This window comes from Macaca fascicularis, chromosome 19 (assembly GCF_037993035.2).
Source record: "Macaca fascicularis isolate 582-1 chromosome 19, T2T-MFA8v1.1".
Taxonomy (NCBI): domain Eukaryota; kingdom Metazoa; phylum Chordata; class Mammalia; order Primates; family Cercopithecidae; genus Macaca; species Macaca fascicularis.
Window position 1 is genome coordinate 10,142,307 of NC_088393.1, and position 24,710 is coordinate 10,167,016.

Consider the following 24,710-nt stretch of genomic DNA (forward strand, 5'->3'; position numbering starts at 1 on the left):
TTTTGAGTTCAAGATCAGACTGGTAAACAGTAAAGTCCTGCCTCTTTAAAAAAATAAAAACAAGCCGGGCGCGGTGGCTCAAGCCTGTAATCCCAGCACTTTGGGAGGCCGAGACGGGCGGATCACGAGGTCAGGAGATTAAGACCATCCTGGCTAACCCGGTGAAACACCGTCTCTACTAAAAAATACAAAAAACTAGCCGGGCGAGGTGGCAGGCACCTGTAGTCCCAGCTACTCCGGAGGCTGAGGCATAAACTCGGGAGGCAGAGCTTGCAGTGAGCTGAGATCCGGCCACTGCACTCCAGCCTGGGCGACAGAGCAAGACTCCGTCTCAAAAAAAAAAATAAAAATAAAAAAATAAAATAAAAACAAAAAATTAGCTGGCCATGGTGGTACACACCTGCGGTCTTAGCTACTCAGAAGACAGGAAGATCACTTGAACCCATGAGTTTGAGGCTGCAATGGGCTGTAACTGCACTACACTCCAGCCTGGACAAAAGCGAGACTATGTCTCTTTAAAAAAAAAAAAAAAAAAAACAAAAACACACCACTGGAATAGGCCAAAATCTAGGCCTCCTGTGCCAGTTAGCCAAGTTGTGAATGCAAAGTTCTTGAAGGAAACTAAAAGTGCTACTCCAGTGAAAACACAAATAAGAAAGGAAAACAAGCCGGGCGCGGTGGCTCAAGCCTGTAATCCCAGCACTTTGGGAGGCCGAGGCGGGCGGATCACAAGGTCAGGAGATCGAGACCACAGTGAAACCCCGTCTCTACTAAAAATACAAAAAATTAGCCGGGCGCGGTGGCGGGCGCCTGTAGTCCCAGCTACTCAGGAGGCTGAGGCAGGAGAATGGCGTGAACCCAGGAGGCGGAGCTTGCAGTGAGCCGAGATCGCGCCACTGCACTCCAGCCTGGGCAACAGCGTGAGACTCCGTCTCAAAAAAAAAAAAAAAAAAGAAAGGAAAACAGCCTCACCACTAACTAACATGGAATAAGTTTTAGTGGTCTGGATAGATCAGACCAGCCACAACATTCCCTTAAGCCAAAACCTAATCCAGAGCAAGGCCCTAACTGTAATTCTATGAAGGCTGAGAGGTGAATTAGCTGCAGAAGAAATGCTGGAAACTGGCAAAGATCAGTTTGTGAGGTTTAACAAGTCATTTCTAGAACAAAAGTACAAAGTGAAGTAGCAATTGCTAATGTGGAAGCTGCAGCAAGCATTTCCAGAATATCTAGATCACTGGCAGAGGTAGCTCTACTAGAATTTTAACAGAGACAAAACAGCCTTACTTCAGGAGATGCCGTCTAGGACTTTCATAGCTCTAGGTAAGCCATATCTGACTTCAAAGCTTCAAAGGACGGGCTGACTCTTTACTTTGTAGATACAGGGTCACGCTCTGTTGTGCTGGTTGGGCTTGAACTCTTGACCGCAAGTGATCCTCCAACCTGAGCCTCCCAAAGCACTGGAATTGCAGGTGTAAGCCACTTTTCCCAGTCTGCGCTGGCTTTCTTGTCAGAGGCCAATGCAGCTGGTGACTTTAAATGAATGCCAATGTTCAATTACCATTCTAAAAATCCAAGAGCCAGTTAAGAATTATGCTACATCTACTCTCCTTGTGGTGTCTATTTACATCTATTTACAGCATGGTTTACTGAATATTTTAAGCCCACTGTAAAACATACTGTTCAGAGATTCCTTTCAAAATATTACCACTGATAATGCACCTAGTAACCAAGAGCTCTTATGGAGGTATAGAAAAGATTAACGTTTTCATGCCTGCTAACTGCAGCCCATGGATTAAGGAATAATTCTGACTTTCAAGTCTTATTTAAGAAATACATTTCGTAAGGCTAGAGCAGCCACTAATAATGCTTCTTTTGACGGATCTGGATAAATTAAATTGCAGACCTTGCAAAAAGGGTTCACCATTCTAGATGCCATTAACAACATTTATGATTCATGGAAGGAGGCCAAAATACCAACATTAAGGCAGGTGTGGTGGTGGTGTGTGCCTGGAGTCTTGGCTACTCAGGAGGCATAGGCAGGAGGATTGCTCGAGGCCAGGAGTTCAAGGCTACCGTGTGCTCTCATCGTGCTAGTGAATACCCACTTGTACTCCAGCACAAACAACACAGCAAGACCTTGTCTCTAAAAAAATTTTTTTAATAAAAAAAAAATAAAACCCAACATTAACCAGAGTTTGGAAGAGGTTGATTCCAACCTTCATAGGTGACTCTGAGGGGTTCAAGTCTTCAGTGGAAAAAGTAACTGTGGATGTGATGGAAAAAAGAGAACTAGAATTAGAAATGGAGCCTCAAGATGTGACAGAATTGTTTCAATCTCATGAAAAAACTTGAACAGATGAGAGGTTGCTTTGTATAGATGAGCAAAGAAAGTGGTTTCCTGAAATGAAATCTACTCCTAGTGAAGATGCTGTGAACACTGTTGAAACGACAACAGACTTAGAATATTACATCAACTTAGTTGATCAAGCAGTGGCGAAGTTTGAGAGATTGAGTCCAATTCTAAAAGAAGTTTCACTATGCGTAAAATGTTATCAAACAGCATCGCAGGATACAGAGAAGTTTTTCATGTAATGAAGAGTCAATCAGTGCAGCAATCTTCACTGCTGTCTTATTTTAAGAAAGTGCCACAGCCACCCTGACCAACAGCCATCAACACTGAGGCAAGACCTACCACAAGCAAGAAGATTACAACTGGCCAAAATCTCACATGATCATTAGCACTTTTTGGCAATAAAGTATTTTAAAGTAAAGTACTTAAGACATAACACAACTGCACACAAGAGACTACCATATGATGTAAACCTAACTTATATGCACTGGGAAACCAAAACATTTGTATGATTCGTTATTGTGATACTCGCTTTATAGTGGTAGTCTGGAATCAAACTCGCAATATCTATAGGGCATGCCTGTATCTTGTATCAATAGTGTTTCTCTCCATTGCAACATCTTACATACTTAGAAAGGCCTAAGGAAATAACGAGGGCTTTCTGTGTTTCCTATATTGTATGGCCCCAGGGTGAGTTCTCAAATGTTGGATTGTGATCACAATCCAATCTCTTGAGAAGAATGTGTATTAACAACAACTTTAAAAAAAAAAAAAAAAAAAAAAAAAGGCCGGGTGCAGTGGTTCAGCACTCTGGGAGGTTACGGCGGATCACCTGAAGTCAGGAGTTCAAGACCAGCCATGGCCAACTCCGTCTCTACTAATAAAATACAAAAATTAGCTGGGCGTGGTGGAGGGCGCCTATAATCCAAGTTATATTCAAGCTGAGGCAGGAGAATTGCCTGAACCCAGGAGGCAGAGGTTGCAGTGAGCTGGGATCATGCCACTGCATTCCAGCCTGGGTGATCACAAGAGCAAAACTCTGTCTCAAAAAAAAAAAAAAAAAAAAAAATATCCAATGGCGCCCTAACATTCCTAAAATTTATGGGGGACACAGAGAGTATGAGTTCTTTCATGTCTTCTTCAAAATGAATGGGGATAACTGAAGGCCTCCCCACATTCTTTGTACCAATAAGATTTCTCCTCAGTATGAATTCAAATGTGGTAATTATGGTATGAGAAATTCCTAAGATTTCCACATTCCTTACATTCAGAGTTTTTCTTCAGTGTGTTTTTAAATGTTTAGTAAGTAAATAAAATCTATTGTAGGCTTTCCCACATTCGTTACATATATAGGGTTTCTCTCCAGTGTGAATTCTAACATGTTTCTGTAGGTGTGAAGAAGCACGGAAGGTTTTCCCACATTCCTTACATATATACGGTTTCTCTCCAGTGTGAGTTCTTATATGTTCGATGAGTTGTGAAGATGTAGCAAAGGCTTTCCCACAGTCCTTACATTCATAGGGCTTCTCTCCAGTATGGATTTTTACATGATTATGTAAGCTTGAGGAAACAGTGAATGCTTTCCCACACTCCTTACATTTATAGGGTTTTATTCCAGTGTGAATTCTAAAGTGATTCTTAAGGCATGAAGAGCTTCTGAAGGATTTTCCACATACCTTACATTCAAAGGGCTTCTCCTCTGTGTGAGTTTTAAAATGTTCAGTTAGTAGATAAAACCTATTGTAGGCTTTCCCACATTCGTTACATTCATAGGGCTTCTCTCCAGTGTGTATTCGTACATGTTTAGTAAGGCCTGAGCGCCCAGCGAAGGCTCTTCCACATTCCTTACACTGATAAGGTTTCTCTCCAGTATGAATTCTTACATGTTCAACTAGGTGTGAAGAAACAGTGAAGCATTTCCCACATTCCTTACATTCATAGGGTTTCTCCCCAGTATGGGTTCGCATGTGACTATTAAGATATGAAGAATATCTAAAGAATTTTCCACATTCCTTACATTCGTAGGGTTTTTCTACAGTACGCACTTTAACAGACACAGCATGGCTTGTGGAGTAAGTAAAAGCTCTCCCACATTGCTTCTGTTCATAGAGTGTTTCTCCATTGTGAGTTATCCTATTTGCCTGAAGATGTGACTGATCAACAAAGGCTTCCTCACAGTCACTGTATTCAAAGGATTTGTCTCCTATCCACGTCCTCTGGTGAACATTTGGTGGCAGGCTGAAGGCTTTTCTGCACTGATTCAACACAGAAAGCGTCTCTCCAGTAGGGGCACTGTTGTGTAACATGGGAAAGTTTTCTCCATACTCATCACAGTCATAAGTGTCCCCTGTATTTTCAGTTCCCATGTGTGCATTAAGGCATGAGTGTTCACTGAAGAGTTCTCCATTTTCCATAAAGTCACAGAGTTCCTCTCCATTGTGGATTTCTGCCTGTTAATAAAGGAATGAATGATGATTAAAGGATTTTTCAGACTTATCAATAGATTTTACCCATCTGAAATCAGACACATTATAATTTTTGCCATTTTCATTACATGAATACACTTGCTGCCCCATGGATTTTTTACAAGTTGAATGAAGAAAACCTGCAAGAACCCTGTGCCATTTGCTCTAAGAACCCTGAAATAATTCCTATATATTTTCATGAAATTGTTTTTATTATCTATCTAGCTACATATGTGATAATCTGTACTTGTGAGAATGCTGAAGCACTAAGTTTTAAGATAGAATTAGGGTATCCCCAAATTCATTATATTTAGAGTATCCCTCTACAGCAGAGGTCCCCAACCTTTTTGGTAGCAGGGACCAATTTCGTAGATGACAATTTTTCCACAAACGGGTGGAATGGGGGTGGGACAGGGATGGTTTCAGCATGATTCAAGAACATTACAGTTACTGTGACTGTATTTCTATTACTATTACATTGTAATATATAATGAAATAATTATACAACTCACCATAGAGTAGGATCAGCAGGAGACCTGAGCTTGTTTTCCTGCAACTAGACAGTCCCATCTAGGTGATGGGAGACAGTGACAGATCATCAGGCTCATAAGGAGCATACAATCTAGAACCCTCACATGGGTGCTTCACAGTAAGGTTTGCGCTTCTATGAGAATCGAATGCTGCTACTGATGTGACAGGCAGAGTAATAAGACAGGCAGTAATACGAGCGATGGGGAATGGCTATATGTACAGATGAAGTTTTGTTCACCTGCCGCTCACCTCCCGCTGTGCAGCCCAGTTCCTAACTCTAATAGAAACAGTGCCGGTGGGGACCCTTGCTCTAGAGACATTCCTCCTGCTTGAGTAAACGTTACCTCTCTCAAATATCTCTCATTTGTGCTGATTTTTTATAACTGTATTCCCAATCTTTTTTGAGTGTGGTAAATAAGAAATCTTAATCTTACCATTTGTATGCCGTTTGATGTTTTAAGCCAAAACAAAAATGTTGTTGAAGTGCTGACACTTTGGTTTTAACTTGCCATTCTGAAGTAAAACAGAAAAAAAGAAAAAAAATAGGATCTGAGAACAAAACGGTAGGTTAAATAAGTCAGAATTATAAAGCTCATTTGTGTTTTTCATATTCAGCACACTCAAAAAAATTAAACAAACATAGATTTGAACAGTTTATCCATGACTAATATTTGGCAATCATAAGGACTTGGGGTCTAAACCTAGTAATTTCTTCTTTTTTTTTTTGGAGACAGAGTCTCGCTCTGTCACCCGGACTGGAGTGCTGGAGTGCAGTAGAGAGATCTCGGCTCACTGCAACCTCCGCCTCCTGGGTTCGAGCGATTCTCCTGCCTCAGCCTCCCAAGTAGCTGGGATTATAGGCATGCGCTACCACATTCGGCTAATTTTGTAATTTTAGTAGAGATGGGGTTTCTCCATGTTGGCCAGGCTGGTCTCAAACTCCTGACCTCAAAAGATCCACCCGCCTCAGCCTCCCAAAGTGCTGGGATTACAGGCATGAGCCACCACGCCCGGCAATTTAGTAACTTTTTAAACAATTTATTCTATAGAAATTAAATGAGATAATGAACAGAAATAGTATTATGAGGGAAGGAAAGTAGAAATGATCTGGATAAAGAGCACACGTTAAAGTCATAAGCAAAAAGATATAAGAGCAGATCATTTGCAAAATCACATGAAAGTCTGGGTTAGACGAAAAAGAGAAATATGGAAAGTTGAAGATACCCTAAAACTTCCAAGTCCAATGGTCCCATGTTCTGTGACAAAGTACATCTTTTAAATATATCTTCATTATGCTTCCAAACATACTGAACTTATCATTGACTAGGAATGTTCTTCACACTCACCTTGGAGAACTCCAGTTGGCAATGTGCTCAACTTTTCCTCCTCCTCCTCCAGTCAAGAGACAGACTGAGTTTGAACAGGTCCTGTACAGAGAGAAAGATACACCAATGGAAGAGGCTTATGAAGGAAACGACAAACGTAACCAAGAAAAAATAACTATATTCCTAAAGAGAGTAGTGAAACTACTTTAAAAGAGCTCAAATTTCATATATCTCATCTTTTTGTGCCCTGAGGAGACTGGTTATCTCTGACCAAATACTCACTATTCAAACTTAAATACACATTTAAAACCATTAGAGACTGGGCGCAGTGGCTCATGTCCGCAATCCCAGAATTTTGGGAGACTGAGGTGGGAGAATCACCTGAGCCCAGGGAGGTTGAGGCTGCAGTGAGTCATGATTGCGTCACTGTACTCCCAGCCTAGGCGACAAAGTGAGACTCTGTCTCAAAAGAAATTAAATAAAAACCATTAAAACGTGTATCCAAATAGGAAATAATGCAAGTGCAAAGAGAGATCATTATTTTGTTTTTTGGTTTTTTTTCTGAGACAGAGTATCACTCTGTCACCCAGGCTGGAGTACAATGGCACGGTCTCAGCTCACTGCAACCTCCACCTCCCAGGTTCAAGTGATTCTCCTGCCTCAGCCTCCCGAGCAGCTGGGATTACAGGCACCCACCATCAGGTCTGGCTAATTTTTTTTGTATTTTTATAGAGACAGGATTTCACCGCGTTGGCCAGGCTGGTCTTGAACTCCTGACCTCAGGTGATCCGCCCACTTCAGCCTCCCAAAGTGTTGGGATTACAGGCGTGAGTCACTGTGCCTTGCCGAGATTTTTTTTTTTTAAATAACATTGTCAATAGTTTGAATATTGTGTCTTTTGTAGCTTTTTTAATATCATGGGTAGTATTACATCTCTCTCTCTCTCTCTTTTTTTTTTTTTTTTTGAGACAGATTTTTGCTCTGTCACCCAGGCTGGAGTGTAGTGGCACAATCTTAGCTCACTGCAACCTCTGCCACTGCCCGCCCTGGTTCAAGCAATACAAAAATTAGCCAGGCGTGGTGGCACGTGCCTGTAGTCTCAACCACTCAGGAGGCTGAGGCAGGAGAATCGCTTTTACTCAGGAAGCAGAGTCTGCAGTGAGCTGAGATCGTGCCACTGCACTCCAGGCTGGGCAACAGATCAAGATTCTGTCCAAAAAAAAAAAAAATCAGAGAGCTTCTTTAGGACACCCCTGAAATAAAGCTATTTCTTATGTTCTCAGGGCTGAAATTTTTGTGTGTGGTTTTTTTTTGTTTTTTTTTTTTTTTTTGAGACGGAGTCTCACTCTGTCACCCAGGCTGGAGTGCAGTGGCCAGATCTCAGCTCACTGCAAGCTCCGCCTCCCGGGTCCACGCCATTCTCCTGCCTCAGCCTCCCCAGTAGCTGGGACTACAGGCGCCCGCCACCTCGCCCGGCTAGTTTTTTTTGTATTTTTTAGTAGAGACGGGGTTTCACCGTGTTAGCCAGGATGGTCTCGATCTCCTGACCTCGTGATCCGCCCGTCTCGGCCTCCCAAAGTGCTGGGATTACAGGCTTGAGCCACCACGCCCGGCCCTGAAATTGTTATAATTAATGAGGTTCATATGCCGGAGCCTCCCTGGCATAATGTGAAGAAGAGAATCCTAGAGAGACAGGAGTGTTGCACTGGATTTACTATGTGTCATCTGTATAGCCCACTCCCCCACCCTTTGTTGACAGAGCAGAAGACACTCTCTTCACAAAGGTTATTGAGAGTAGTGGGAGGAGTATCGTAATCCTTGAAAAGCCCTGTTGGTATTCTCCTTCATAGGACAGGTATGACTGCGAAGAATACCATCAGTGAGATAAGTTCCCTGTTGTGTTTTGTTTTGTTTTGTTTTGAGACGGAGTTTTGCTTTTGTTGCCCAGGTTGGAATGCAATGACGCAGTCCAGGCTCACTGCAACCTCTGCCTCCTGGGTTCAAGTGTTTCTTCTGCCTAAGCTTCCCAAGTAGCTGGGATTACAGGCGCCTGCCACCACACTCAGCTAATTTTATTTTTTTTTTGTATTTTCAGTAGAGACAGGGTTTAACCATGTTGGCCAGGATGGTCTCGAACTCCTGGTCTCAGGTGATCTGCCCACCTAGGTCTCCCGAAGTGCTGGGATTTCAGGCGTGAGCCACCGCGCCCGGCCAAGTTCCCTGCTTTCAATCGAGATGAAAGGGGGACCCAGAATAGCAGAAATCAAGAGGGCAGTATTTAGTCACCAAAGACAAGGTGAGAAAATCAACTATCAAGGACAGTGGAAACGTACCAGTAATCAGAATGCCCTGACCTACAGAGGTCTGTGGTGGTGGCTAACTGATCGTGGTGTCCCCAGAAATGAAACAGATAAGCAGTTAACAAATCCTACTCTAAGGAGCCACAAAATATATGTTAGGAATTAGGGGCCACATGGTCTCTGTTGCAGCTACTCAACTCTACTGTTGTAGCATGGAAAACACCATAGAAAATGTAAACAAACGAACACGGTTATGTTCTGATTAAACTTTATGTATAAAAAACACGCGGAGGGACAGACATGGCCCATGGGCCACAGTGTGCCAATCTCTGCACTTGAATACTGCTCTATCCATGTAAAAACGTCTAAACTACAATAGCCAAAAACTAGACTTATCCCAGTGGAGAATCATAACCCCTCACTCAATTACCACACCAAAATCATTCATAAATCATGAACGTAGCCATTTTTCAAAAAGTAATGTCTTTACTAGATAAATCAACATAATTTCTGGCCGGGCGCGGTGGCTCAAGCCTGTAATCCCAGCACTTTGGGAGGCCGAGGCGGGTGGATCACGAGGTCAGGAGATCGAGACTATCCTGGCTAACATGGTGAAACCCCGTCTCTACTAAAAATACAAAAAAAAACTAGCCGGGCGTGGTGGCGGGCGCCTGTAGTCTCAGCTACTTGGGAGGCTGAGGCGGGAGAATGGCGTGAACCCGGGAGGCGGAGCTTGCAGTGAGCCGAGATCACGCCACTGCACTCCAGCCTGGGAGACACAGCGAGACTTCGTCTCAAAAAAAAAAAAAAAAAAAAAAAAAAACCATAATTTCTGTCACTTGGTATGCAGGCACTGACATAGCTAATGTCTCTTCTCCATACCAATTTGAAAAAACAAGACTCAGTTACCTTTCACCTGGCAGGCCCAACAGTGTATCTTCACAGCATTGCCCCTAGCATGTGTCAGTTCTCCAGGTCTCTGTCATAACTTAGTCCCTAGAGAAAATGACATTCCATGAAACACCACACTGGTACACTATGTTGACACCACTATACTGATCATATCCAATGAATAGGAAGTAAAAACACATTTTTAAAAATGAGAGACAGGATCTTACTCTGTCACCCAGGCTGGATTAGAGTGGTGCGATCATAGCTCACTGCAACCTCATATTCCTGGGCTCAAGCAATCCTCCTGCCTCAGCCTCTCAAGTATGTGGGACTACAGGCACATACTACCACACCTGGCTAATTTTTTTTTAATTATTTTATTTTTTTATTTTATTTTATTTTTTTTTTTTACTATAGACCTGAGGTTTCACTATGTTGCCCAGGCTAGTCTCAAACAATTCTCCCACGTCAGCCTCCCAGTGTATAGGATTACAGGCATGAACCATTGTGCCCTGCCTGAAAATACCTTAGACAGCTTTATTAGAAGCATGCAGCATTTATGGTTCCAAAATGGTAGTACAGAAGCAAACTGGTTTCAATCCCCTTACAGAAAACCAAAACCAAATCCACATTGGGAAAATTATCACCAGCAATGTCCCTGATCTCAAATATAAAAATTAGGCAGTTTCTGGGGCTACAAAGAAGTGAAAAAACTCCAAGGAGACGTTAAGAGAATCAAATTTCCAAGAACGTGGAAAATTTCTACCAATTCACAGTTTCTACACTGGAAAAAAAATGAGATCAAGGTGGACAACCGCCTTCTCCACCATCCCGAGTTCCCTGGTAAAAGATCAGTCCCTCCCTGTCTCAACCCACAGGAAGCATCACACAAGTGTCTGAAGGGAGAAACATCCCTGAGGACATCCAGGGACAAAGAGGGGAGGCAAGACTACCATCCCCAGCCCTGGAAACTCTGTTTTATATCTCGGCCAAAGGAGAAAGTCAAATCAGAGTGGCTGTTCAGGAGCACCATACTGTAGGGGTATGCTACACAGGTCACCTGGGCATTAACACACAGCCAGCCTGCCCACAGTGCTGGAATATGCCCTTTAGGACTCCCTCATTCTGGATGGACCAGTATTCTTGACAGTTTGCTAGAGCAGAGGCAAACGTGGGTTTAAGATTCCATCTAGTGCTGAAAAGGAGGCAGTGACCTAGGGAAATTTTAAAGAAAGAAAATCACTTTGGGAGGCTGAGACAGGCAGATCGCTTAAGCTCAGGAGTTCAAGACCAGCCTGGACAACAGGATGAAAACCCATCTCTACTAAAAAGTACAAAAAGTAGCCAGGTGTGGTGTGCACCTCACCTACTCGAGAGAGGACTGCTTCAGCCTAGGAGGCAGAGGCTGCAGTAAGCAAGCCATGATCACACCACTGCACTCCAGCCTGGGTGACAGAGACCGTGTCTCCAAAAACAAAAACAAACCAAAAAGCAAAAACAAAAACAAAACAAACAAAAAACAAACAGGTAAAGAAAACATATCCAATAAAAAACTACGAGCCAGACAAAGACTGTAATAAATAATCCTGCAATGCAGACACAGATGTACATCCACAAGAAACAGCAAATGGGAACCATGATCTCCCAAAATGGACAAAAAAATTACCAGTGACTGAACCTAATGAAATGACAATACGTGAGCTCCCTAAGAATTCAAAATAGCACTTTTAAGGAAATACAGTGATCTCCAAGATAACACAGAAGAGCAACTCAGAAATGTATCAGAAAAAAACTTTAGAATATATTAACAAGAGAAATCTTATAACTGAGAAATACTCAACTCAAAAATTCACAGCAGAGGCTCTCAACAGCAAAATGGATCAGAGGAAAGATTCACTGAGCTTGAAGAAAGGCTATTTGAAAATATAGCCAGAGGAGAAGAATGAAAAGGAACTAAGATTGTCTGCAAGATACAGAAAATTACCTTGAAAGACCAAACCTAGGAATCACTGGTGTTCAAGAGAGAATGCATCAAGTGCAAGGGTAAGCTTTGGAAGCTGATTAAAGAAATAACCAGATTCCAAAAATTGAGAAAAATATAAATATCCAGGTACAGGAAGGTAAGACGACACCACACAGATTCAACCCAAATATGACTACTACAAAGTATATAATAATCAGCCTCTCGAAGGTCAAGGATAAAGAAAGGATCTTAAAAGCAGTAAAAGAAGCAAATAACATATAAAGGACTCTAATTGGTCTGGCAACAGGATTTCTCAATGGAAACCACACAGGCCAGAAGGGAGTAGGATGACATTTTCTTTCTTTCTTTTTTTGTGAGACGGTCTCACTCCATTGCCCAGAATGGAGTACCATGGCACAAACATGGCTCAATGCAGCCTTTATCTCCCAGGCTCAAGCCATACTCATCAGCCTCCCAAGTAACTGGTACTACAAACGTGCACCACCATGCCTGGCTAATTTTTCTATTTTTTTGTAGAGACGGGGTTTCACCATGTTTGAAATGCTTGTTTCCCGGTGCGGAAAGAAATAGCACGTGAACACAAATTTAATTTATTTAGCAAGGCCATTTTTATATTTTCTGCAGAAAGGGTACACTCCCCAGTAGTTTTGCCATGAGAGTACACCGAGCAAAGGAGACAGGGTCATTTACAACCTGACACATCCACCCTACTGCTGTGTCCAGTTTCCACTGGCTGGAAAGGGACCTCACATTTTGTATTTGTTCTGACTGGCTAGCAACTTAGAACTTTTTAAAAGAGGCAAAGGCACAGGAGACCAAAGGAAGAAGTAACTTGTGGAATGCTGAGAAGGGTAAAAACCCCTTCGAATAACGAAGAGGAACAGGCTATGACCAATGCTTGCCTGGACCAGTATAAGCATGCCAGGGCAAATATTTAGGCTAAACTGTGGGAGCGAAGAACATAAAGTACATGATTTCTTTATTACAGCTAGCAGATTTAAGAATGTTAACACAGGTCTTTGAATAAATTTTGCTTCTAAAAAAAGTTATTTATTCCTCATTAGACGGAAAAAAAAAAAAAAGTCTTTAAAGAAAAACCTCTACTTTACTTTCTACAACCAAGTTGCCCAGGCTGGTCTCAAAGTCCTGAGTTCAAGCAATCCACCTGCCTCAGCCTCACAAAGTGCTGGAATTACAGGCATCGGCCACCTTGCCTGCCTATGGGATGAAATTTTCAAAGTGCTGGAAGAAAAAAAAAATTGACATCTAAGAATACAGTATTCAGGCTGGTGTACTGTCTCACACCTGAAATCCCAACACTTTGGGAGGCCTAGGTGGGCGGATCACCTGAGGTCACAAGTTAGAGACCAGTGTGGCCAATATGGTGAAACCCCATCTCTACTAAAAATTTTTTAAAAAATTAGCCTGGTATGGTGGCACATGCCTTAGTCGCAGCTACTCAGGAGGCTGAGGCAGGAGAATCGCTTGAACCCAGGAAGCGGAGGTTGCAGTGAGCCGATATCGCGCCACTGCACTCCAGACCGGGTGAAAGAGCAAGACTTCATCTCAAACAAACAAAAACAGATAAAGACGGTCACTGTAGCTGGTCATTGTGGCTCACGCCTGTAATCCCAGCACTTTGGGGACACCGAGGTAGGCATATCACGATGTCAGAAGTTCAAGACCAGCCTGGCCAACATGGTGAAACCCCGTCTCTACTAAAATTACAAAAATTAGCCGGGTGTGGTGGCGCATGCCTGTAATACCAGCTACTCAAGAGGCTGAGGCAGAAGAATCGCTTGAACTCAGGAGGCGGCGGTTGCAGTGAGCTGAGATCACACCACTGCACTCCAGCCTGGGAGACAGAGCAAGACTCTGTCTCAAAAATACAAAAAAAAAAAGAAAGTCGCTATATAATGATAAAGGGGTCAATTCAGCAAGAGGATATAAAAACTGTCAATATTTATGCACCCAACACTGGAGCACCCACGTATATAAAGCAAATATTAATAAATCTAAAGGGAGATACTGCGATACAGTAATAGTAGGGGATTTTAACACCCCACTCTCAGTGATGGACAGATCATCCAGTTAGAAAATCAACAAAGAAACACAGAAGAAGTTAAGCAATACACTAAACCAGAAAGGCCTAACTAGAACAGGACATTTTATCCTACTGCTACAGAAGATTTATTCCTTTTCTCAGCATATGGAATATTCTCCAGAATAGACCATATCTTAGGCCACAGAAAAAGTCTCAACAAATTCAAAAATGTAGAAATCATATCATTTTTTCTGACCACAAAGGAATAAAACTAGAAATCACTAACAAGAGGAACCTTGATTCACAGTCTCAAAATGGTGGCTCATGCCTATAATCCCAGCACTTTGGGAGGCCGACACAGGAAGACTGCTTGCACCCAGGACTGAGACCAGCCTGGGCAACATAAGGAGACCCTGCCTCTTCAAAAAAAAAAAAAAAAAACAACGGAACATTGTTTTGGTATGTTGACATATCAAAATCCATGGGACAAAAGCACACAGAAATTTGGAAATTACAACATTTCCAAAAACAAATGAAAGTGAAAATACAACATACCAAAATCTATGGGATAAAAACAGTACTAAGGGAGTATTTTACAGCAATAAACACGTACATACAAAAAGTAGAAAGATTTAAAATAACCGGATGATACCCCCTAAGATACTAGAAAAGCAAAAACAAACCAGACTCACAATTAGATCAAAAGGATAAAGACCATAGCCAAATAAACAAAATTGAGAATAAAAAAAATACAGACTATCAATAAAACATAAAGTTGATTACTTGAAAAGATAAACAAAATCAACCAACCTTTGGCTAGACTGAGGGGAAAAAATGACCCAAATAAAATAAAAAATGAAAAAGAAAACAGAACAGAAACCACATAAATACAACCAATCATTAGAAACTATTGTGGCCGGGCGCGGTGGCTCACGCCTGTAATCCCAGCACTTTGGGAGGCCGAGGCGGGCGGATCACAAGGTCAGGAGATCGAGACCACGGTGAAACCCCGTCTCTACTAAAAATACAAAAATTAGCCGGGCGCAGTTGTGGGCGCCTGTAGTCCCAGCTACTCGGGAGGCTGAGGCAGGAGAATGGCGTGAACCCGGGAGGCGGAGCTTGCAGTGAGCCGAGATCGCGCCACTGCACTCCAGCCTGGGCGACAGAGCGAGACTCCGTCTCAAAAAAAAAAAAAAAAAAGAAACTATTGTGAAAAACTATATGCCAACAAACTGAAAAGCCTGGAAGAAATAGACAAATTCTTTTTTTTTTTTTGAGACAGAGTTTCACTCTTTTTGCCCAGGCTGGAGTGCAATGGCGTGATCTCGGCTCACCGCAACCTCTGCCTCCAGGGTTCAAGTGATTCTCCTGCCTCAGCCTCCCGAGTAGCTGGGATTACAGGCATGTGCCACCACCCCGGCTAATTTTGTATTTTTAGTAAAGACGGGGTTTCTCCATGTTGGTCAGGCTGGTCTTGAACTCCCGACCTCAGGTGATCCACCTGCCTCGGCCTCCCAAAGTGCTGGGATTACAAGCGTGAGCCACCGCGCCCGGCCTGAAATGGACAAATTCTTGGGCGCATACAACTACCAAGATCGAACCATGAAGAAATAGAAAACCCCAACACACCAATAACAAGATTGAAGCCATAACAAAATGAATCCCATGAAAGAAAAGCCCAAGACCTGATGGCTTCACTGCTAAATCCTACCGAAAACTTAAAGAATACTACTACTCAAACTCGGCAAAAAATATTGAAGAGAAGAGAGTATTTCCGAACTTGGTCTACAAAGTGAGCATTATTCTGATAGCAAAACCAGGCAAAAGCACAACAACAAAACTACAGGCTAGGCCGGGTGCGGTGGCTCACACCTGTAATTCCAGCACTTTGGGAGGCTGAGGCGGGTGGATTACCTGAAGTCAGTTCAGGAGTTTGAGACCAGCTTGGCCAATATGGTGAAACTCCGTCTCTACTAAAAAAAAAAAAAAAAAAAAAAAACACAAGTGGCTCACGCCTGTAATCCCAATACTTTGGGAGGCCAAGGCAGGCAGATCACGAGGTCAGGAGATCAAGACCATCCTGGCTAACATGGTGAAACCCCATCTCGACTAAAAATACAAAAAAATTAGCCGGGCATGGTGGCAGGCGCCTATAGTCCCACCTACTCAGGAGGCTGAGGCAGGAGAATGCATGAACCCGGGAGGCGAAGCTTGAAGTGAGGAGAGACTGCACCACTGCACTCCAGCCTGGGCAACAAAGCGAGACTCCGTTTCAAAAAAAAAATACAAAAGTTATCCGGGCATGGAGGCGTGTGTGCCTGTAGTCCCCACTACTCGGGAAGCTGAGGCAGAAGAATCGCTTGAACCCGGGAGGCGGAGGTTGTGGTGAGCCAAGACTCTTGTGGTGAGCCAAGAGTCATGTACTTCAGCCTGAGCGACAGAGCAAGAAGACTCCGTCTCAAAAAAGAAAAACAAAGAAGAAGAAATAAAAGTAACCAAAAATGTGAAGGAGCTATGCAAGGAAAACTCTAAACACTGATGAAACAAACTGTAGAGGACACAGAAAAAAACTGGAAGATATTCCATGCTCATGGATTAGAAGAATATTGTTAAAATGACAATACTACTCAAACCAATTTACAATTCAGAGCAACCCTTCTCAAAATACCAATGAAATTCATCACAAAAATAGAAAAAAAAAATCCTAAAATTTATATGCAATCACAAAAAACCTTAAACAGCCAAAGAAATACTGACCAAAAAAACAAAGCTGGAGTGACCGGGTGCGGTGGCTCACGCCTGTAATCCCAGCACTTTGGGAGGCTGAGGCAGGTGGATCATGAGGTCAGGAGTTCAAGACCAGCCTGGCCAACATGATGAAACCCTGTCTCTACTAAAAATACAAAAATTAGCCAGGGTGGTGGTGCGTGCCTGTAGTTCCAGCTACTAGGTAGGCTGAGACAGGAGAATTACTTGAACTGGGAGGCAGAGGTTGCAGTGAGCCGAGATCGTACCACTGCACTTCAGCCTGGGAGACAGAGGACTCAGTCTCAAAAAAAAAAAAAAAGAAGAAAAAAAAAAAAGCTGGAAGCATCCAACTGCTTGACCTCAAAATATAATACAAAGCTACCATAACCCAATCAGTATGGTACTGACATAAAAACAAACACATAGGCCGGGCGCGGTGGCTCAAGCCTGTAATCCCAGCACTTTGGGAGGCCGAGATGGGCGGATCACAAGGTCAGGAGATCGAGACCATCCTAGCTAACACAGTGAAATCCTGTCTCTACTAAAAATACAAAAAAAAAAAAAAATTAGCCAGGCAAGGTGGCGGGCGCCTGTAATCCCAGCTACTCGGGAGGCTGAGGCAGGAGAATGGCGTGAACCCGGGAGGCAGAGGTTGCGGTGAGCCGAGATCTCACCACTGCACTCCTCCGTCTCAAAAACAAACAAACACATAAGATCTATGGAAGAAAACAGAGAACCTAAATATAAATCTACACATTTATAGACAGCTCTTTTTCAACAAAGGCACCAAAAGCATACAATGGGAAAATAGCAGTCTTTTCAATAAATGCTGCTGGGAAAACTGAATAACCATATGTAGAATGAACTAGATGCCATCTCTCAGCATAAACAAAGTCAAAACAGATTAAAGATATGCAACACCTGAAACCATAATGCTACTAGAGGAAGAAACTGGGGAAACAATCCAGGACATCGGTCTGGGTAAAGATTTCTTAGGTAAGACCTCAATAGCACAAGCAACAGGAGAAAAAATAAACATATGAGATTACATCAAACTAAAAACTTCTCCACAGCAAAAGAAACAACCAACAAAGTGAAGAGACAATCTACAGTATGGGAGAAAATATTCACAAACTATTCACCTGACAAAGATTAGTAATCAAAATATATAAGGAACTCAACTTGATAGCAAAAAAAAAAAAAAAAAATCCGATCAAAAAATCGGCAAAAGGTTAGAAGAGTTGTTTCTCATAAAAAAGACACACAAATGGCCAACAAGTGTACGAAAAAATGCTCAACATGGCTAAACATCAGAGAAATACAAATCACACATAACCACAATGAGAAGTCATCTCACCTCACAGAATGGCTTTTATAAAGACAGGGAATAACAAGTACTGATGAGGATGTGGTGAAAAGATAATCCTTTTATGCAGTTGATGGGAATGTAAATTAGTACAGCCACTATAGAGAACAATATTCAGGTGTGGTGGCTCATGCCTGTAATCCCAAAACTTGAGGCTGCGGTGGGAGGATCACTTGAGCCCACAAGTTCGAGATCAGCCTGGGCAACACAGCAAGACCTGTCTGCACACACATGCACACACAAAACCTGTCAGGCACAGTGGATCATGCCTGTAATCCCAGCACTTTAGGAGCCCGAGGCAGGTGAATCACTTGAGGTCAGGAGTTCGAGACCAGCCTGGCCAACATGGTGAAACTCCGTCTCTACTGAAAATACAAAAATTAGCTGGGCATGGTGGCATGCGCCTGTAGTTCCAGGCAGCAGAATCACTTAAACCTAGGAGGCGGAGGTTGCAGTGAGCTGAGATCATGCCACTGCATTCCAGCTTGGACAACAGTGAGACTGTCTCCAAAAAAAAAAAAAGAGAGAGAGAGAGGTTGAGTCATGGGTAAAATACACAGGTAGAAGAAATTAGACCTGGTGTTCAATAGATCAGTAAGGTGACTACGTTTAACACTCATCTCCTGTACATTTCAAAACAGTTAAGAGAATAATTTGATGTTCCTGCAATAAAGATAAATATTTAAGGTGACAGATATCCTACTTATCCTGATTTGATAATATAAATGTATCAAATTATCACATGTACTCAGAAAATATGTACATCTATTATGAATCAAAAACTTTTTTTCAATTGTAAAATAGGAGGTTGGAGATTCTGGGGCCCCCATGTCTGTGGGTAAAAATATTCCCTTGTCTGGATCATGTAAAAACATCCCTGCAAGATGTCACTCCAGGTTATTTCACCTAATACCGCCTACCACTAAAAAGGAGCAATGAGCCATGACTATGCCATTGCACTCCAGCCTGGGTGATCCAGCAAGACTCTGTCTCAAAAACAAAAAAAAAAAACAAAAAAACTCAGGATGGAGGTTTCTCAAAAAACTAAAAATAGAACTATCAATAGAACTATCATCCGTAGACCTCTTGAATTTTGGAGGCAATATATACATTTGCATATGCTTGTTTAACGCCCCACAGACTCGCCTGTAAGGATTCTAGTAGTTCCAACTGTAGACAAGAGCAATTTCAGGCTGCAGTGCAAGCTTCCCAAGCACTTGGTCCGCCTGATTAAGCAGACCCAATGATACTCAAAGTGTACATGTTAAACAGCATCCTATTTATTGGAATGCTCTGGCATGTACCAACAGAAGATGTAGAGTACAGCCCTCTGGTATTCCAGAGTCAATCCATGCCCTCTTGTGCAGATTAACTGTTTTCCTTTTGAGAAACAGGTTGTGGTTTGCCATTAGCACATGATAGAGAATGAACAACTAATCACGGGACATGAAGTAACTAAGGCAGAACTGAGTAATTTGAGACTTTATGGTTCCCAAAGCATGAAGTACATACTGTCAGACCTTATCAAACAATGGTTGTCAGCTTCTCCTCTGGACCCAATTCCAAGTTTGTAGGAAATCGCATGAAATAAAGGAATATTTACACACACCATGAGAATCCAATCAGAAGTATCTGATTGTATGACTTTCTAAAAGAATGAGTGTTGTTAGGAATAACACTCAAAATCCTAAGGAAGTTGAACACTCGAACAAAGAATTATTAGCAAAGCAATTTTACTTCTGCACAGAGGGGTGCCTCCTTGGCCAGTCGCCCTGAGAGCACACCTGAACAAAGGGGCACGAGAGCCTTTATTCCAGATGCAAGTCCTGCCCCTGTACCCTTTCCCCATTGGCCGGGGTTGGGTTGTACAATCTAAACTAATCCCGGTTGGCTAAACATTTGATTTTTTTTTTAGATAGGGTGGGCACGCAAAAGAAAAGTGGAGAGGAAGGAGAAGGGATGTCTGTAACGAGCTAGGAAGTTAGTCCTCTTTCCAAATGAGGAAAGGCATGTGAGCTGGTACTGATAACGCTTGGTACTGTGGTGTGCCTGGGCATCTAACAAAGGCAAAAAAGAGAAAAAAGGAGAAGAGTAGGGGGTACTATGAATTAAAGAATAAAAGATTGATGAGATTATTTGAAATCTCATCATACCCCACAGTGTGACTCTCTGAAAGTCAATATAATATACAATAACTGTTTTAGATAAAAAGACACTGAAAACATTAACAATTTGCAATGTAAAAATGGATACACTTTGAATGGATCTTAGACCAAAAAATATTCAAGAGCATACATTGAATCAATGCAGAGAATTTTAGTTATTAAGCAAAGTAGACATTAGATAACATTTTTTATTTAAGTGAAATACTAGTATTGTGGTTTCAGAATGACAATGCCTTTTTTTTAGGAGACGCTTTATCAAGTATTTAAAGGTCAAGCATCAAGTGTGCAATTATGCTCAATTTACACTCAAATTGTTCACCATAAGACGTATTTACCGAGGAGAAAGAAAACAAGCACACTGCTAAAAAAGTGTTTGGGCACAGTGGCTCACACCTGCAATCCCAGCACTTTGGGAGGCTGAGGCAGATGAATTGCCTTGGTTCAGGATTTCGAGACCAGCCTGGCCAGGTTTTAGTGAAACCTCGTCTCTACTAAAATACAAAAAAAAATTAGCTGGGTGTGGCGGCATGTGCCTGTGTCCCAGCTATTAGGTGTCAGGCCTCTGAGCCCAAGATAAGCCATCATATCCCCTGTGACCTGCACGTATACATCCAGATGGCCTGAAGTAACTAAGAACCACAAGAAGCGAAAACAGCCAGTTCCCGCCTTAACTGAGGACATTCCGCCATTGTGATTTGTTCCTGCCCCACCCTAACTGATCAATTGATCTTGTAACATTCTTCTCCTGGAGAATGAATCTCAGGAGCTCCCCACTGAGCAGTTTGTGATTCCCCGCCCCTTCGGGGATCTCTGTAAAGAGAACAACCCCCTTTAACTGTAATTTTCCACTACCTACCCAAATCCTATAAGACTGCCCCACCCTTGGCCGGGCGCGGTGGCTCAAGCCTGTAATCCCAGCACTTTGGGAGGCCCAGGCGGGTGGATCACGAGGTCAGGAGATAGAGACCATCCTGGCTAACATGGTGAAACCCCATCTCTACTAAAAATACAAAAAACTAGCCGGGCGTGGTGGCGGGCGCCTGTAGTCCCAGCTACTCGGAGGCTGAGGCGGGAGAATGGCGTGAACCCGGAGGTGGAGCTTGCAGTGAGCTTGCAGTGTCGCGCCACTGCACTCCAGCCTGGGCGACAGAGCAAGCCGTCTCAAAAAAAAAAAAAAAAAAAAAAAAAAAAAAAAAAAAGGCCGCCCCACCCCTACCTCCCTTTGCTGACTCCTTTTTCAAACTCAGTGCCCCTGCACGCAGGTGATTAAAAGTTTTATTGCTCACATAAAGCCTGTTTGGTGGTCTCTTCACATGGACATGCCTAACACTTGGGAGGCAGAATTACTTGAACCTCGGAAGCAGAGGTTGCAGTGAGCTAAGATCGCACCTCTGCACTCCAGCCTGAGTGGCAGAGTGAGGCTCTGTCTCAAAAAAAAAAAAAAAAAAAAAGAAAGAAAATCCAGACTGGGTGTGTTAGATGTTCAAGTTTTCCTTAGAATCAAATTTTTCAGAAAAAAACATGTAAAAACTACACTTAGTCCAAACATGCTAATAAATTCAATAGATACTAGAAACTTTATTACACTAATACTAGAATAATATTCTGATTTTAATAAATAATTCTAGAATCAGCATAATAAAGCCTCCATCCTGGTGGCCAGGAGCAGAGGCTCACTCCTGTAATTCCAGCTCTTTGGAGGCTGTCGGGTGGATCACAAGGTCAGGAGTTCGAGACCAGACTGGCCAGCATGGTGAAACCCCATTTCTACTAAAAATACAAAAAAAAAAAAAAAAATAGCTGGGCATGGTAGTCCCCGCTACTCGGGAGGCTGAGGCAACAGAATCGCTTGAACCCAGGAGGTGGAGGTTGCAGTGAGCTGAGATCGCTCCACTGCACTCCAGCCCGGGCGGGAGAGCAAGACTCCGTCTCAGAAAAAACAAAAGCCTCCATCCTTTCTTCCTGTGGGCCCTGTTTTAAGGCTCTGTGGGAGAAGTACAGGCCTAGGAACTTCAGATGAAGAAAATAGCTGTGTATTACTGCCTTTCTTTCTTTCTTTTGAGATGGAGTTTCGCTTTTGTCGCCCAGGCTGGAGTGCAGTGGCAGATCTCGGCTCACTGCAACCTCGGCCTCTCAGGTTCAAGCAATTCTCCTGCCTCAGCCTCCCGAGGAGCTGGAATTACAGGGGCCTGCCACCACGCCTGGCTAATTTTTGTATTTTTTACTGAAAATACAGGGTTTCATCATGTTGGCCAGGCTGGTCTCGAACTCCTGACCTCAGGTGATCTGCCCGCCTCCACCTCCCAAAGTGCTGGGATTACAGGCGTGAACCAGCACGCCTGGCCTGCCTTTCTTTTGTAGAAAGGATTGTAGCTGGTAACAACAAAAAATTAAGTCCAAGAAAATAAAAATAAGAAACTAAAGGCTTACAGTCTACACGTGTTCATATTTACATGCAGAAATAGGCACGCCCTAAACGACTATATTTTTTTCCATCCGAAAGTAATGAGTCAAAAATAAGTAAAGGACACCAAGACAATGCCAGATTCTCAGACGATACATTTTTTAGCAAAGAAATGGAAGTCAGAGCCCTCTTGAAACCAATTTTCTGCCGGTGCTCACCAGAAACACGCCGGAATCGCCAGGTTCCTGAGGCGGGGGGATGCGGGGCCGCAGCCAATCTGACTGGAACGCAGAAATCCTTTTACTTTCGGAAAGAAAAAAAATTCACAAAGGTTGCTTTCCAAGCTTTTGAAGAGGGGAGCACAGCGGTTGAAAGCACTCCACAAAACACCGCGCGGAGGCGGGACAAACACACTTCCCGACCTGGCTCCTGACCCGGACCGACTGAGCCTGCGGCCTCTCGCAACTGGCCGCGCCCGGAGGACCGACAGCCCCTGGAGAAGACAGTAAAACGAGGCGGATTCCAGAGGCTCCTGGGCGACCGCGCCCAATCGTTCCTTTGCCACCCCCGCTACTATCTCAGGGATCCCCAAGCAGGCAGAACTCACCACAGCCACGGTGGACTCCACCACGATAAAGGCGAAATGGCACTGACCATGCGGAGCCAGCGCCGGAAAAGATGGCGATGGCGCGCTGACGTCACTTCCGCTCGGAGCCTGGGCCCGGGCGGGGCTCCTGGGTTCGAGTTTCAGCCACGTAGGACCCAGCCCAACATAGAAATTCTAGTTTCCTCCCGGGTGGGTGCGGATAGGCCCGGGGCTGGCTCAGGGAGTGGGATGCAGAAACAGATCCAGAGCAAAAGGTGAGGTTAGAACGGGGCCTCTGGAAGGAACTGTGGGCGAGGGGTGGGGCCCATACTCGGGGGCGATTTAGAGGTGGGACCAGGCCTAGCCATCCGTTCAGGTGGCCAGACTCACTGGAAGGGCGGGGATGGGGGATGGGACGCACCCCAGGGGATGCTCCTGCAGAGCTTTTCCCTGTTGCCCGCAGTGGCTAATACCTGTAATTCCAACACTTTGGGAGACTAACGCACGTGCATAGCTTGAGTCCAAGAGTTCAAGACCAGCGTGGGCAAAATAGCAACATCCTTTCTATGGATGGCAAGCCACCCAGGTGCTAAGGCAAGAGACCAAGGCATGAGCTGTTCCGGTATAATAAAATATATAAAATAAGAATAGTTATACTAGATATAGATCATAGATATGATTATATACGAATATAATTAATCATTAGTTTGTAGCAATTACTCTTTATTCCAAAATTATTATAATCCTCGCTCTATAATCATAACCTAGGAGAAACCAGGCCATACAGAGATAGGGGCTGAGGGGACATAGTGAGAAGTGACCAAAAGACAGGAGTGTGAGCCCTCTGTCATGCCCGGGCAGGGCCACCAGAGGGCTCCTTGGTCTAGTGGTAACGCCAGCATCTGGGAAGATGCCCGTTGCCAAGCAGACCGTGGTCTAGCGGTAGCGTTAGTGTCAAGGAAAACACCCGCTACTTAGCAGACCAGGAAAGGAGGTCTCCCTTTCCCCTGGGGAATTTCGAGAAGACTCTACTCCTCCACCTCTTGTGGAGGGTCTAACATCAGTCAGGCCCACCCACAGTTATCCGGAGGCCTGTCTCCCTGTGATGCTGTGCTTCAGTGGTCACTCTCCTAGTCCGCTTTCATGTTCCATCCTGTACACCTGGCTCTGCCTTTTAGATAATAGTAGCAAAATTGATGAAGGTACTAAAAGTCTGATATGCAGAAATAATGGTGTAAGCTGTCTCTCTCACTCCCTCTCTCTCTGCCTCGGCTGCCAGGCAGGGAAGGCCCCCTGTCCAGTGGACATATGACCCACGTGACCTTACCTATCATTGGAGATGGCTCACACCCCTTACCCTGCCCCTTTGTCTTGTATCCAATAAATATCAGCACAGCCTGGCATTCGGGGCCACTACTGGTCTCCGCCTCTTGGTGGTAGAGGTCCCCCGGGCCCAGCTGTCTTTTCTTTTATCTCTTTGTCTTGTGTCTTTGTTTCTACAATCTCTAGTCTCCGCACACGGGGAGAAAAACCCACCAACCCTGTGGG

General features: G+C 43.6%; 1 protein-coding gene across 20 annotated transcripts; it reads right to left on the bottom strand.

Annotated features, from left to right (window-relative positions):
• Positions 1-1,404: 1,404 nt before the first annotated feature.
• On the bottom strand, positions 1,405-23,262 carry ZNF121 (zinc finger protein 121). 20 transcript variants are annotated; one of them, XM_065535616.2, is made up of 7 exons: positions 23,184-23,224; positions 22,999-23,069; positions 22,795-22,879; positions 9,884-9,970; positions 6,696-6,776; positions 5,784-5,862; positions 1,405-4,803 (listed from the first exon to the last, which is right to left on the bottom strand). In XM_065535616.2, the coding sequence occupies exons 6-7, from the start codon at positions 5,784-5,786 to the stop codon at positions 3,634-3,636; spliced, it is 1,173 nt and encodes a 390-aa protein (XP_065391688.1). In that variant the 5' UTR covers positions 5,787-5,862; positions 6,696-6,776; positions 9,884-9,970; positions 22,795-22,879; positions 22,999-23,069; positions 23,184-23,224; the 3' UTR covers positions 1,405-3,633. The 20 variants fall into 20 exon arrangements, 18 of the variants coding, with proteins under 18 accessions (XP_065391688.1, XP_073881859.1, XP_073881861.1 ...); XM_074025758.1 differs by adding an exon at positions 5,331-5,388 and having other exon boundaries at positions 22,795-23,069; XM_074025760.1 differs by adding an exon at positions 5,331-5,388 and having other exon boundaries at positions 5,784-5,898; positions 22,795-23,069.
• Between the last annotated feature and the right edge of the window lie 1,448 nt (positions 23,263-24,710).